Here is a 14,913-nt window from a genome sequence, read left to right as displayed (position 1 = left end):
AATTTTTCATTAATTATCAGAATAAATTAGAACAATATAGAAATTTTCTATCGATGATAAATATTTTCTATCGATGATAAATCAAAAAGCACATCGCTCCATAATCAATATTTCAAAATTATCTTCCTACTGAAAAATAATAATTTATACATGATCTTTAAATACCTGATTAACTACGAACATGTCTTACCATTGAAATAGCGAAAACATGAATTAATAATGCATGTTGTCAATCTCAATATTAATGACTAAATGAAAGTTCAAACTGTTTATTTCAAACAAATTATATTGCTCTGGAAGAAGATTAGGTTGGCAAAGAGATGACTCACTCAATTTTGTAAGCCTTAGATTTGGATTACACAGGTCAGAAGACAAGCTTAGGTTTCAGTTGATGATCAAATAAATAGATTGTTTTCAGATTTTTAAACTCCCATGACCTGTTTCAACCCATTTAAACACGATCTGTCATTGTAATTATAGTGGTAACGAAACCAATTCTCACAACAAGAATAATAACAAAGACTGATCAGAAAAATAATTGCATTGACTCCAACAATTACACAGTTTCAAAACTCAAACGCGGATATTGGCGTTTCATGGTGTGTTCGCTAAGAACAAGTTGGCGAATCCATCACTTGCTGGGTAGATCAGCACTAGGTCAAATATCAACAGTCTGCATAGTTACGATATCTTCGAAAAGGCAGAAGTAACAAGTCAGTCTCAGTTTCCATGAACAGCTCTTCCGATGAGTGTTTGTTATCTCCCAAGCTTTGCTACCTCGTAAGGCATCTTTCTAGCTTTTGCTCCTTCAAGAATAAGATAGACCAATAATTATGATTAAGTTCTTTAAATTTTCACGGCAACAACTTTGAAATCAGCAGATTGATGCATTCCTACCTGGTTGCGAATGCGCGATTGGAAAAGTTCAAGCTGCTCCATTTTGCCTTCGTAATACTTTTTCCTCTTCAAGCACTCCATTGCAGCTGTTTGGGGGGAAAAGAAGATTAAATCATTCTCAAACTGAATGTTCAATGCATAAATACAATCACCGGTAATTAAGTATTGCGCTTCACAATAGTTGAATGTTTAATAGTTCAGAAGAAATATAAGAGCAAGTTTTGCAATAATAGTTCGTTAGGTAAATATTGTCCTTTTTTGTAAAAAAATATGAATTCACAAGTGATCCTGAAGCTGATCAGTCCAGCAAAATATAACAAGACAACGAATTAATGCTACATGGTGTATGCACATGCAAACATACAGAGACTTTTTTTTTTTATTTTCATGAGAATGCAATCTCAATTAGACCTTGATATGATTATGTTGTGAGTTTCTAACCATGTTTTTGTATCAGAATGAACTTGGATAAGGAATACTATATTCTCTAACGTAACCAAGATGATTGGTATCAACCGACCTTGTCTATTGTTTGCCCTGGTAAATTGCTTTGCTCTGTCAATCTCTAGAGAAATCTTCTTTTGCAGAGCAAGCTCCTTTTCCTGAAGCATTTCCATAGTCTGAAATGGTAGGAAACCACACATGGTTGCTGGATAAAACTCATCTTTGTATTCTTAAGCATAGTTAATATGTATAGAAATCTTGGTTCCAAGAAACAATCGAGCTGGATGAAGCATCTAAAACTCATTAAAAGCATATGATTCAAGTTTATCAACCATTAAGAGATTTAAAAAATAGCAATATGGTCTGTGATGCAACAATTGATCCAGCAAGTGGAACCAACAGATTAGAGAGAAAAATAAAAGTTGATCACCCATAACAGATATGTTACAATCAGCAATTGTCATCTTTTTTCCCTCCTGCCCTTCTCTCACTCTAGCATTTCTAGATTACGCGATATACCAGGATAACCCCATCTCTTACAGGTCTGAAGATTTTTCTCTAGGCATCAGTAAAAGAAGGCATTTTCAAAGTTACTAAATCATTTTTATTGTTCGTATATTATTGTAGAGGATATATTTCATAATTGACCAAGAAATGTGAGGATTTAATCTATCTTTTTCCTCTATTTTATTTCCATCCAAATTGAGCAAAATGGATGGAAATAAAATTTACACATCTCAAAAATCTCATCTATTTCCTGTATTTTATCTCAACTCAAATTGAGAAAATGGAAGGAAATAAAATCTACACATCTCATAAACACAAATAAGGAAATTAGGCTATTTCTTCCCTTCAATTCCGTCCATGTAGCAAGATAAATGAAACATATAATTATTTTCTTTCTTTTTCTCTTCACTTAAACTTTCCATTTCTCTTCTATTTTCTCGCTCTAAGTAAACACAGCATTAGAGTTCAAAACAAAGATAGCCTTGTCAACATGGCAATTAGAACATATAATTATTTCCTTGCTAGAAGGTGGTTCTATTATTATAGGTCATGATTTTGTTCATATTTGTTAGACAAAGTTTAGGTCGGTGGTTAGACATTTCTAATGATGGCTATCTAGGCATTAAGCAATCTTCAATCTTTTTCATACAGACATGGGACTGCCCTTGACAATTTTTTCCCTTAAAACCCACTAGCCTGCGAGTAATAAGAAACAATTCCATAAAACAACATAGAGAAGCAGCAAAGGTCTGATCTCTTCTCCTCCCCTTTGTAGAAGGGCTTGTGATCCAAAAGGAGATATCAAACAGTAAAAAAGTGAGCAAACCCCAGTTAAGACCAAGCAGCCAGACCAAATGTTCAGTGTTCTGAAAAAAAAAAACACTCGATTTTGATAGCCTTCGACATGAGATATCTCTACAGGGACTTGGATTGAGCAAAAACACTCCAATGGTAAAAGTGAGATTCGTAATGTATTAGGTCTATGAAAAGCTTTGCTACTGATCTTAAGAATGCGAAGTCCCAAACCTACTCTTCATTTTTCCATTCCAAAAATAAACAAACTTGGCCAGTAATACTGCGTCAATTTCTCCTTCCCACAGAACGCATACTCCGCGGCAGTGCGAAAAGGGGTGAAATTTCTTGTTTTTTTAGACTACAATGACGCCAATATCCAGATCGAACCGATCGCGCCGGATATACCACCAAGAACTGAGAACGACGGAACCCTAGAGGAAGAACAACTGATGAACCCTAATTTGACCAAGGAAAGAAAGATGCCGAGAAAGACGAACCTGCTTGAGCACGGAGGAGGAGGACGAAGTAGACGAGGATGAGATCTGCGAGCCGCCTCGGCATGGATGAAAAATCTTGGAGAACATGGTCGGCCGGCGAGCGAGGGCGCGGCGCGGCGCTGGCGACGAGACTCGAGAGAAGGAAGAGGCGTCAGTAACGAATTCCAAATTCCAGTCGAACTAGGAAAGCAACGGTGCTCCGATCGTGGGAGATTAAATTAATTATTAGAAATTTCTCTGTTTTTTCAATATGCCCCTTAACAATTTGGCAATTTACCAAAGGACGTTCAATATTTGTACGTATTTATTTTTTAAAATATCTCTCATTTTAAAAATATTAAATTAATAAAAAAAATCATCAGCAGTCGATATCGATGTGGAATTGTGGAAGATATGGTCAATGGTCATGCCTAGCTATGGTGCTTAGCCATGATATTTACCGAGGATACTGTCGAGGTAATGCCCTTTTTCGTAGAGGTCATGCCCTTTTTCGTAGTGATCAATTACAGTTTTTCGATTTATTTCCTCATAGATGATTGTGATATCAAGACCGTTGAAGTGACAAATTTCATCTTTTGTTGAAGAGATCGAAGATACTACAATAATAGATCATAGGCTAAGTCTATCATCTGTGAAAAAATAAATCAAGAAATCGAAAAGACCCCACGTGGAAGGATACGATCATCAGGTTTAGGGCAATCTAGTTTAATGAAGTAAACTTTTGAACTCTGTGGTGTTTTCTATATTAGTTTTTTGTGAATTTAGGAGGAGGAATGCTTATATGTGCATATATTCAATAGATGTTTAGAGATAGAGAGGATTTCAAACTTTTGGCTAATCATTCACTTCTATTCAACAAAACACATAAAGGTGGATGTTAAGAATGAGAATCATCAAAGTAATTACTGTAATATAAGTTGGTAAAAACATGGAGCATCACCTTTTAGTATCCTTGAAACAATTAGAATATCTTCTATTTTCGATATGTTACTAATCGTCTTGGCCGAGGTTCTTATACGACGAGTTTCGTATCGCAAAGTTATCGACGAGTGCCTTTCCCGGTCAAAAACTGGGGAAAACAAAAGAATGCCAATGTTACTGATCCAATGCTTCAGTCTCCGTTAGCTTCTGCGACCTGAAAACCATAACACTCATAATTATTGGCGACAATCATCATCTTCGGAACATTACGATTTACTTAAGACGAATAGAGTGGCAAATGCATTATTACCATGAAGAACGATCGATACCGAGGCCATTGCATGTCAATATCATTCCCTTGAATCTTGTAAGATATTCCTGGATCAAGGAAAAAGAACCAGGAAACGTTGATACATGTTGCTGAGTAAAACTCTGTACAAACATATGGAGTGAATATTATTATTACCTGTAGAGTGTACTTATTGATTTCGTAACTACCCGATATGTCATATTCGCGCCGCTTATCTGCATCACCTAGCACTGCAAAGATCCAAATAATCAAGTTTTGTTTTACACCATCGCCGTTTGATACATTGAGTCTCATTTGATACGATTTTATCCAACATGATCAAAGAATAATGTACTAAAAAATGGATGCAATTTTAAGTACTACCTTGGTAGGCTTCATTAATCTCCTGAAACTTTGCAGTGGCATCACTATTCCCCTTGTGCTTGTCGGGGTGCCATCTCTGATACGGAATGAACATGACGTAAGTTATTGGTGTGTAGTCCCAATACGGATGATACTTGCGAGTGAAATGCCACAGGAAGCTTTTAAGTAGTACTTACTAGTGCAAGTCTTCGATAGTTGAATCTTATAACCTCCTCATTTGCGTCGTAGTCAACCTCCAAAACTTTATAGTAATCCTGAGAGAAAAATACACTTGATGAATTTTGCAACCAAACAAACTAGTTATATATCTAAAGCTAAGAAACCATCAAATATAATTTGATAAAGCTCTATGGATAATTACTATTTCTTTGTACTCGCTCAAATGATAAACAACAATGAATCAATTGAATTTCCATCAAAAACAAACTCAGACTTCTAATATTTCAAAACTCATATTGTCGAGTTGCATATAAATTGCAAATAAAAGCAATACTAGCTTAATTCTGTTTAATAATTGAGGGTATGACATGTTTGACGGGGACACTTCATTTACCTTTGATACTGATCTAAACAAACATTTGGAAATTTGCTCAAAATGTTGTTAGAACTTGAAAGATATAAGTATCTATTGTCTGCAAGATGTGATGATACTCATGTTCTTAGTCAAAATATCAGATCAACTACTGTTTAAAAACATTCATTTTGAGGTGTCAAACAAAGTTTGTTTAAAATTAAGCTAGCATATATAAAACAGTAGGTTTGACATTGATCTCTATGCCCCCTCTTCAACTGATATGCTAAAAATTAACTACAACTACTTCAACAAGCTTCTATGATTCTTTCAAATATTGGTTGAGAAATTTATGTATTTGTTTCAATATTCTCTTGCTCCTAGTAACAGTATCATCAACTTCAAGAAGTGTGACTTTCAGAAAAGGAAAAGATTGTTGCAGAGGAAAGAATAAAACATCAAGTCCTTCTAACTTAAAGGGGCAACAAATTGAATGGAAGAAAACACAATTAAGATCACTAGTCATTGAACTTGAGACAAATTTCATGCAACAGCAGTTCCATTCAAACATGTGTGAAGTTAAACACGAAGGGGATGATAAACGACAATTAAGGAGATATAGAAAGATAACTACAAGTTAACTGAAAATCTCATGAGAACATGTTTGATGAGTAAATGAATAGGAGGATGGAAGGTTCAATGGTTACAGTAAAAACAAAAGAAAAATCATATGTCTTCTTTCTGGTTATTTGGAACTAACAAAAGGCAGGTAGAGGCACCCAAATCCCTAAACCGAAGTCACCCAAATCCCTAAAGGATTGTCCGGCACAAACAACAAAGCTAAAATCAACACGAAGAAGGACGAAACGAGCGGAGGTTTCTTCTACCTTTATGGATTCCGCGCCGCTCTCCATCCAACGCGAAGCTGGAAGCGGTCGCTCACATCCTTCATCAGGAGGCGCCCGCCAGCTCCTGGTGAGAAACGAAGAACTCTACTTGGATCGGATCAGACCAACCACGAATTCGAGCGACTAGGCGACGAGGAAAGCAGCGATCGAAATCGAACGCCGGAAAACTAGCGCCTTGATTTGGATAAGGACGATGAAACACGGTTCCTCTCCAAGAGATTAAGAACAGATTTGACGGCATTAAATTATTCATAATCTTTCTTAATATGATTAATCACTCTTCCAATAATTAACAATTTTACATTTTTGCCACAAATCTAAATAGTCAAAGGCTCTACATCTTCATGTAGACACGTGGCGCGCTACGCTTCCACCTCGGTCCTCGTCTTGTCGAATTCCACCATCAATTTGCTCAGCTTCTTGTTCTGGATCCTCGGCCGTATCGGCCTCATCCCGTCACTGCAAATTAATTATTCAATAATGAAAATTTATTTTATTTTATTTTATTATTTTTTATTTCAATAATCTATCACCTCGACGGAGGAGCAGAGGGCGATTTGGGGGACAGCGCCTGGGCGAGCTTGACGGCGTCATGTGCCCGGCAAACGGCGTTGCTGAAGCAGAGGTAACGGCCGTAGGCGGCCGGGGACTCGTAGGCGGCGACGTGGGCGTCGACGAGGTAGTCTGCGTCGACCGTTACAAGGACGCCGTCGTCGTACATCTGCCGGGCGCCGTCGAGGTACTGGAGGTCGGCGACGGCGAGTTCCGGGTCCGTGGGGAGGCCGGCGTTGACGACGACCATGTCGACTCCGCGGTCCATGGCCAGGGCCCACGCCGTCCTCTCCGCCAGCGTCTTCGCCAGCGCATGCCAAAGCTGCAGCAGCCGCTCAATTATGAATCCAGCTCTTCCTCGATAATTTCGACTGATTCGCTTCCAAATTTACGCGAATTTAAAGCGAATTAATTACCTTGAACCTTTTGCACAGGTTGGGCTCGCTCCAATCTCTCTCGTCGACGACGCTGTCGTCGTCGTCGTCGTCGGTCGGCCGGCGGAGTCCGCCCCAGACGACGGCGGTCACCGACGACGTGAACACCACCCGTTCCACGGTCTCCGCCTGCCCGCACGCTTCCAGCGCGTTGTGCGCGGCTCTCACCTCCACTTCCACCGTGAATTCCTGAATCAGCCAGCCATTTTTAACAATCAGATCTCAATTAATTAATTCATTCCCCCAAAACTCAAATTGAATCGATCTCCGACGGGCGCTCACGTCGTAGGTTTGACCCTGAGGCGGGTCAAAGGTGTAGAAGAGACCGGAGCAACCCCTCACGGCGTCCACGATGCTCTGGTAGTCGAAGGGGTCGGCCGCAAGCACCTTCAACCGGTGGCCATCGCCGGCGGCGGCCAGCTTTCTCAGGCTCCCACCGCACTCGCCTGCACAAAACCACCCCAAATTCAGGCAAAGATATATAATTCACCAAATCTGCAAAGCAGACGAAGATGGAATCGCATGGCGACCATGGTTGTAAGAGGCCGCGTGAACCGAGTAGCCTCTCTGAAGAAGCCTCTTGACGAGGGAGTAGCCGAGGCGGCTCGACGCATCCATGACGCAGACGCAGTTCCGGTCCCGTTCGACGAACGCCGGCGCCATGAAGACGAGAGCAAGAAGAGAAAGAGGAGGAGGAAGCAGAAGAAGAAGAGCCGCAGTGAAGATGAACGGTTAGCTACGAAAAGGGTCGATTGGTATTTATATTTTGAAGACGAGGAGCAAATTGCATATATTATCTTTTTAGTTGACTAGTAAAAAGTCAAGATTTATTGGTTGACACCAAATTGTCAAAACACTGATCAACGGTTAGCATGCGTTGAAAGGAGGGATTAAGGGAGGTAGGTGTTAGATGGAAGGTAGGGAAATGATAGAAGGTAGGTAGGAAATGTGATCCATATAATTAACAATGAAAAATATAATAGGAAAGATCTACATTAATTCGTTTTAAATTTTTTAGAATTTAATAATTTTAAGATTTAAGATTTAGAAAAAAATCCTTACATATTTTATTAAACTACCTAAGTAAGTTTTGATATTATCTAAATTATATATCAAACTTTCATAATACTCAAATCATATGTCTTATTCCTGAAATACTTCTCTCTCTAAGTTCATCAATGAATTTTATTTGAAATTGACTGATAGATTTAAAGAACTCTTAATCATTTCAAATCAAAATTATTATACATTTGAAAATCTCCTTAATATATTTATGCTATCGAATTCAATAATATAAATTGAAAATAGTGAATTTTTAAATGATTGTACTCTTAATTTAATTCAATATTCTCAATTTACACTATAAAATTTAGATCTGAAACCATAAATACATTAAGAAGATTTTCAGGAATATATATTGATTTTTATTTGGAATGATTTAAAAATTTCTAGCTTTGATAGATCTATAGAGAAAGAGGAGGGGTATTTCAAAAATATGATACATGATTTAGATATTATGATAGCTTGGATACATGATTTAGGTAATATTAAAATTTACTTACGCGGTTCAATAAAATACCGAAAACCATTTTTAGTCCTCAACAAATTAGGACCAATGAGAAACTATTGTATATATTAACAAGTGAAAAGAACTTTTAAAAGATAATGCAATAGTTTTTACCTCTAATAAAAATATTTGTTACTAAATTGTGTTCTAAAGGGTATTTTGAAAATTCAGATAAATATTTGGGAAAAAATAAAATTTCCCTTGACACTCTCAAATCTTGATTCTTGACAATGATTTATGAGTAATTTTCAACTTTAAAAAGTTTATTCTAATAAGTCTATTTAATTTATTATTAATAGAGAAATGAAACACTATATGAAAATGCAGTATAAAAATATAGCATGATACACTATAAATCTGGATTGCACATTCATATAGTACTGTAGTGTATCATGATGCATTTTCATACTACGTTTTCTTATAGTGTATCATTTTTCTTATTAATAATATTGACTTATTTGTTTTCCTTACCTTATCTGAGGTTGCTGACAACAATCATGCCAATCTATAAATAATGGTGATCATTAAACCTATCGTCTCGTTCAGTCTATTGTTGTTGGATAATTGAATGAAAATAAAAGAGGAGAAAGGAGAGAGATTTCAATCTGAAAGACACTTTAGTCTTGTATTATGATTTATATCACAAATATTGAGATTGTGAATTATATATATATAAATATAAAGTGAGTTCTCGGTAAGAGAATACACATCTAGAATTTGGATTATATTGCACTGAATTAAGTTGATAGGTGTGCGAGTATGACTTATACGCGTCGAATGTCCGATCATGAACAGGACATTTATTAAAATGAATCAATCAATATTTTATCTAAATCATTCTTTTGCTTGCTGCTAAGTGTAACAAATGTATTAATATATGATTAATTAATCATCCTGCTTAAATGTAACAGATGCATTAATGTGTGATTAATTAACCACCAAGTGAAACGATTAACTATTGATTATTGACTATCGACGTTTCGAATTAGACTGATAGCAATAAATGACTTTTATTCGGTGATTTAAATACTGCATACAAGAAAGTTATTACAAAGAACATAAGGGAGATGCAATAGTAAGAGATCCTTTCACCTTCAATTCCCTCATCCTTTTATCTATCGTGCATTCTGTTCGATGGATCATCTTCCCGTGATAATGTTCAGATATTGGTCAATTCATCATGAAGTAACCAGTGCTTAATTGTTTGTGTAGTCTTTCAATTGTATCCTAGCAAATAAATGCTCAAACGTGACCTCGTGGCATTTGGGACCACTCAGAGAGCATTCGGCTAGCGACTTGCCACTCAAGCTTCAGTTAGAAATATTCAGCCCGCCCGAACCTCAAGAGACAAGTCTGAGTTGTTTTATAATTTTTGAAATATAAAAAAAAAAGTTAGATAAACTATTAAATCATATGTTAACACTCTACCGAAATGGGCACGGCGATAATTATTAGGTCATCGAGTCCCTAGAGATTTTAGTTATGCAAGTTGATCGAAGGTGGTCCCTAATGTTCGACCAGCTCAATGGTAATGAAAGCACTGCGAAAACGTGGCCATTAATGCAGTCTTTATTTGCCAACTGAATGATATTATTCATCGACAGCAGCAACAGCAACAACAAACAAGCTTTTAATTATTTTATTTTATTTTATTTTGCAAAATATATAGATCACAACGCATGCCAGCAAGTCCAGTAGTTGACTTCAGATACAGCTTCAGGGAGGACGTTGACTAGTAATACAATTCGTAATTAGATACGGTCGGCAACACGTGGCGCATGTGGTTGGTTGGCAGTTGGGAACTACTCAAACATTTTGCTTCATTTACTTATATAATATTAAAATAAAAAAGATAAATTTAAAATTTGTTCATTTTTTTCATTTAAAATTAAACGAAATAATTTATTTTTTTTCCTCTAAGCACAATTTTTAGACTTTTTTTTTTTGATTCGCCTATGAAATACATTCGGAGCAGCTCATGGTTTCTAGAATATTCATATCCTCGTATTCATTTTCTTAAATTTTTTACTACTGCACCACGTTCGTGGTTCTTCTATATTAATTTTTTTTATAGTTAGATAAAAGATAATATGATATTTTTATTAAACCGTGTCATAATAAAGTTTCATAATACCAATATCACATACGGCTTTTCCATTGTATCCCTTCTTCTCTCTCTTCTCTAAAGTTTTCTCAATTTATTGAAAAATTACTGTTCTTAATTAGGACGTAATCGAATCAAATTGCTCATAAGTTATTTGAATCTTGATTCAAAAACAATTCATTGTGTTATATATTTTGGATAAATTAAAATTTTTAATTGGGCCAATTTGAATGGGCTGAGGCCTACATTTACAGGCCTTGAAAGGTTCTTTTGTCTTACCATTTCCCCTCTCCAAGTTTCAATATTAATTTATTTCAAATTATTATTAAAGAAACCAAGTGACAATTCACTTTTTCCCATTTATGTAATTAAAAACAAAAATATTCTTTAATTTATATTTTAAATTCGTTACTTTTCAAATATATAGTACTTCTGGATATATTTGCAAAAGAAACAAAAAAGGAGATAAAATATTTGAGAAAAAACTAAATGGATAATTAATTAGACTATGAAATTATTTATTCAACAATCTTATCCTATTCCTTATCCTCTTCCACCCACTCTTTCCAATGGAATCCCATACCTCGCGTGAGAATCCATTTGCTCGAATAATTCCATGCAATAGAATATTTTTATTTTATTTAGGGGAAATTATTTTTTGTCACCCAAATTATCAATTTTTGCAACATGCTCCTAGAGATTTAGGGTTGTGTAAAATCTCTCTAACAATATTAAGACCATACTTGTTTCGGCCATATTTTATATGCTAACTATTAAATCCTTCGATATATATATATATTTTATATATATATATATAACAATTATAATTAATTGATTTTTTCCTTGTGTTTTTTTTTCTCCACGTGTATTCATATGTATAGGATGCTAATGAATCTTCAATAAACAATAACTAGGGGAGTCGACAAGTGCCTCCACTTCCCCTTTGGGTTACACGATAAATCACTTTTGTAATTAATCAGATATCAACGGATACATTTTTGATTACGATGTATTATTGATTAATTTCTTTTAATAAGAAGATAATTTTATAATTGTAGTAAAAGTGAAATTTATCATTTATCCTTTCACACGATCAATTATAATCATCTGTGAGGAAGTAAATTAAAAAATTATAATTAACCACTATAAAAAATCTGCAAGATAATCCTATAACATTAATTGTAAAAATAATGGATTATACTATGTAACTTGATTATTAAAATAAAATATACTTTTATTTTTTTATGCAATAAAAGATAAATGATTTTATATAGTTCATTTTACACTATCATCTATAAAAAAAAATAAATTAAAAAATTATAATTGATCACACTAAAATTCTTCCATTTAATAGTATAGTGATTGATAGTGAATCTTCAATTGAACACGTGACGATTATTCTCTTTAACGTGGGTCTCGCCTGCTCACACGTGTGGCCTCCCTTGCCCATTCCACCGCACGTGCTTCTTTCCCCGTCCGTTAAAATGAACATCGGACGGAGGCTCGTCCGCCACGTCTCGTAGCTCGTCCGCCACCCGTCGCGTCGGCTCTTCGTCGAATGATCCTGGCCGTCCGTCCGACTCGGCTGTGTCGTACGTGTCCGGTGTGGGTTCCCTTCACCGAGACGGTGGAGTTACCTCGAGTGACTGCACCTCCTTCTGGTCGTGTTATAAAGCAAACTGCCCTGCTTTGTGTAGCGATCTATTTTATTCTCTTTCTTCGCCTGCCGATCTTCTCATCCTTGATTCGAGGCGAGGGGAGCGACCTCGATCGATCGATCGACGCTTCTCTTCATGTTTTGCTCTCGGTAATCCATGATTTCTCCCGGGGATTCTTAGGCTCCGGCCGATCTGTGCTCTGAATGCGGTTTGTTTCGCAGGCGATCGGAGATCGAGGAGGAATCGCTGGGGATTTGCAGCTCGCCATGGCGGAAAACCACGCTAGGAGATTTGCCGTAGGGTACGCGCTCGCTCCCAAGAAGCAGCAGAGCTTCATCCAGCCGTCGCTCGTCGAGCTCGCGCGGCAAAAGGGCATCGATCTCGTCCCCATCGATGCGAACCGACGCCTCGCCGACCAGGGCCCTTTCGATTGCGTCCTCCACAAGCTTTACAGCGATGACTGGAATACGCAGCTCGAGGATTTCGTCTCGAAAAACCCTGGCGTCCCGGTGGTCGATCCTCCCCGCGCGATTGAGCGACTCCACAATCGCATCTCCATGCTGCAGGTCGTGTCTGAGCTCGAGATCCCGCAGGGGGAGGAAACCTTCGGGATTCCTAGCCAGGTCGTGATCTATGATTCTGCCGCCCTCTCCAACTCTGGCGTCGTCGGAGCTCTTCGGTTCCCCGTCATTGCCAAGCCTCTGGTGGCCGATGGCAGTGCCAAGTCCCACAAGATGGCCCTTGTCTTCCACCGCGACGGTCTGTTAAAGCTTAAACCGCCGCTTGTGCTGCAGGAGTTTGTAAACCATGGAGGGGTCATATTCAAGGTGTACGTGGTGGGGGACTACGTGCAGTGCGTGAGAAGGAAGTCCCTCCCGGATGTCTCCGAAGAGAAGCTGGAGTGTTCTGAGGGGTCGCTCACCTTCTCTCAGGTGTCCAATTTGATTGCCCAAGACCCGACGGAGGTAGACTACTACAAGCATCTGGACGAGGCAGAGATGCCTCCGTTGAGCTTTATCACCGAGATAGCTAGAGGTTTGAGGCGGGCTATGGGATTACATCTTTTCAATTTTGATGTGATCAGGGATGCGAAGGTGGGAAACCGCTACCTTGTGATCGACATCAACTACTTCCCTGGGTATGCCAAAATGCCCAATTATGAGAAAGCTCTGACTGACTTCTTCTGGGACATTGTTCATGAGAAGAATAGGCAAGACTCTGGAAACGGGGCCGTCGACAGTGGGGGTGACAAAGAAACTAAGCTTTTGTTCAGCAATCATCACAAGATAATAGCAGATGATGTGGCCGTGGAGAATGTGACCTGAGCTTCATGGATCTTTCTTCTCATTAATCTAATTTTACTTCCAACAACTTCGAAGGTACAATTTGCACTTCATTTCAAACTAAGATGTTACTGCTCTTTACATGCTTCATTTCATTCCAAAGGGATATTGGTCGCATGGCTAGACATTTCATTCCAGTAGAGGAACACTAGCAAGGAGGTGATGATGGTGGATGGCAAAAGAATTTGCTGGAGATGAGATGTTTGTTTTGATCTGTAAAATATAGTCTTTGTCGATCATAGTTTACAGATAGCATGATTGCAATTGCCTAAGGCATTCAGATTTGATGCAGACTATAATCATCATCCTTGTTATAGAGCCAAACTGGCTTTCTCCGAAGTCGATTAATCGTAACACATGATGTAGTGTCAACTGCATAATGCCATCGTCGTTTGTTTTCCCCTAGTTTCTATCTTGTCATATTATGGATTCTAAGTTTACATTAATTGTATTTCTTTCTTCCAAAATATCTCAAGTAGCAGCTTTGCATGATATTAGGAAAAAACTGTTCATAGGTTTACTGAGGGATATTATAACGGCAGCCTCATAAACAGCTTTGCACGATTGTTTATGTTTGCAAAGTTATCGATGTTTGTTCTATATGTCAGCCTCATAAACAATTTTAATTCGAAATGTCTTAATTCGAGCGGTTCGCGAATAATATTATAGATTCAAATTCGATTTAAAAAATTATCGAACATGTTCGAGTTCGGCTCGAATTTGATAATATCGAATACGAATCAAATATTATTCGAATCGGTTCGCTAAACTCACGAACCGATTCGATTTATTTGCATCCCTAATTTGAACAACACACTTTTAGAAAATTACCATTCATGAATATACTGTTTCAACAATAGCAATGCTTTTACTAAAACCAATAGTTATTTAATTTAATAATTAATTAATTAATTTCTGCATATAATTATAACATTGGCATTGTGCATGGTCGCACATCTTAATGCTACAAAGATTAAGAAACTCCTAATTAAGAAAAAAAAATTAAAACTAACTAACTTATCATATACATAAAAAATATTAATTTATAAATTTACCAATTTCGTAATTTTTAAAAATATATGCTCTAGTTATAACAAACCAA

At 37.2% G+C, this 14,913-nt stretch overlaps 4 protein-coding genes across 6 annotated transcripts; 1 reads left to right on the top strand and 3 right to left on the bottom strand.

Annotated features, from left to right (window-relative positions):
• Nucleotides 1–435: 435 nt before the first annotated feature.
• On the bottom strand, nucleotides 436–3,309 carry LOC141836756 (vacuolar protein sorting-associated protein 32 homolog 2-like). Its single transcript, XM_074724281.1, has 4 exons — nucleotides 3,141–3,309; nucleotides 1,418–1,517; nucleotides 898–983; nucleotides 436–806 (listed from the first exon to the last, which is right to left on the bottom strand). Exons 1-4 carry the CDS (start codon nucleotides 3,225–3,227, stop codon nucleotides 774–776), a joined length of 306 nt encoding a protein of 101 aa, XP_074580382.1. The 5' UTR covers nucleotides 3,228–3,309; the 3' UTR covers nucleotides 436–773.
• A 703-nt stretch (nucleotides 3,310–4,012) lies between these two features.
• LOC141836453 (uncharacterized) lies at nucleotides 4,013–6,326 on the bottom strand. Its single transcript, XM_074723946.1, has 6 exons — nucleotides 6,133–6,326; nucleotides 4,911–4,988; nucleotides 4,735–4,810; nucleotides 4,528–4,601; nucleotides 4,372–4,439; nucleotides 4,013–4,275 (listed from the first exon to the last, which is right to left on the bottom strand). Exons 1-6 carry the CDS (start codon nucleotides 6,157–6,159, stop codon nucleotides 4,236–4,238), a joined length of 363 nt encoding a protein of 120 aa, XP_074580047.1. The 5' UTR covers nucleotides 6,160–6,326; the 3' UTR covers nucleotides 4,013–4,235.
• A 102-nt stretch (nucleotides 6,327–6,428) lies between these two features.
• On the bottom strand, nucleotides 6,429–7,858 carry LOC141836451 (cinnamoyl-CoA reductase 1-like). Its single transcript, XM_074723945.1, has 5 exons — nucleotides 7,670–7,858; nucleotides 7,422–7,585; nucleotides 7,122–7,328; nucleotides 6,687–7,027; nucleotides 6,429–6,612 (listed from the first exon to the last, which is right to left on the bottom strand). The coding sequence occupies exons 1-5, from the start codon at nucleotides 7,800–7,802 to the stop codon at nucleotides 6,516–6,518; spliced, it is 942 nt and encodes a 313-aa protein (XP_074580046.1). The 5' UTR covers nucleotides 7,803–7,858; the 3' UTR covers nucleotides 6,429–6,515.
• Nucleotides 7,859–12,526: 4,668 nt separating this feature from the next.
• On the top strand, nucleotides 12,527–14,219 carry LOC141836072 (inositol-tetrakisphosphate 1-kinase 1-like). 3 transcript variants are annotated; one of them, XM_074723482.1, is made up of 3 exons: nucleotides 12,527–12,617; nucleotides 12,690–13,847; nucleotides 13,915–14,219. In XM_074723482.1, the coding sequence occupies exon 2, from the start codon at nucleotides 12,735–12,737 to the stop codon at nucleotides 13,791–13,793; it is 1,059 nt and encodes a 352-aa protein (XP_074579583.1). In that variant the 5' UTR covers nucleotides 12,527–12,617; nucleotides 12,690–12,734; the 3' UTR covers nucleotides 13,794–13,847; nucleotides 13,915–14,219. The 3 variants fall into 3 exon arrangements, with proteins under 3 accessions (XP_074579583.1, XP_074579582.1, XP_074579584.1); XM_074723481.1 differs by having other exon boundaries at nucleotides 12,540–13,847; nucleotides 13,950–14,219; XM_074723483.1 differs by having other exon boundaries at nucleotides 12,540–13,847.
• Nucleotides 14,220–14,913: the final 694 nt, after the last annotated feature.

The sequence above is a fragment of the Curcuma longa genome, chromosome 10, assembly GCF_044706935.1.
Source record: "Curcuma longa cultivar G26 ecotype Majalengka, Jawa Barat chromosome 10, ITB_CL_G26_1.1, whole genome shotgun sequence".
In the NCBI taxonomy this organism is placed as follows: Eukaryota; Viridiplantae; Streptophyta; class Magnoliopsida; order Zingiberales; family Zingiberaceae; genus Curcuma; species Curcuma longa.
The sequence above is the reverse complement of the archived record's forward strand: the minus strand, read 5'-3'. Positions and strand labels throughout refer to the sequence as shown.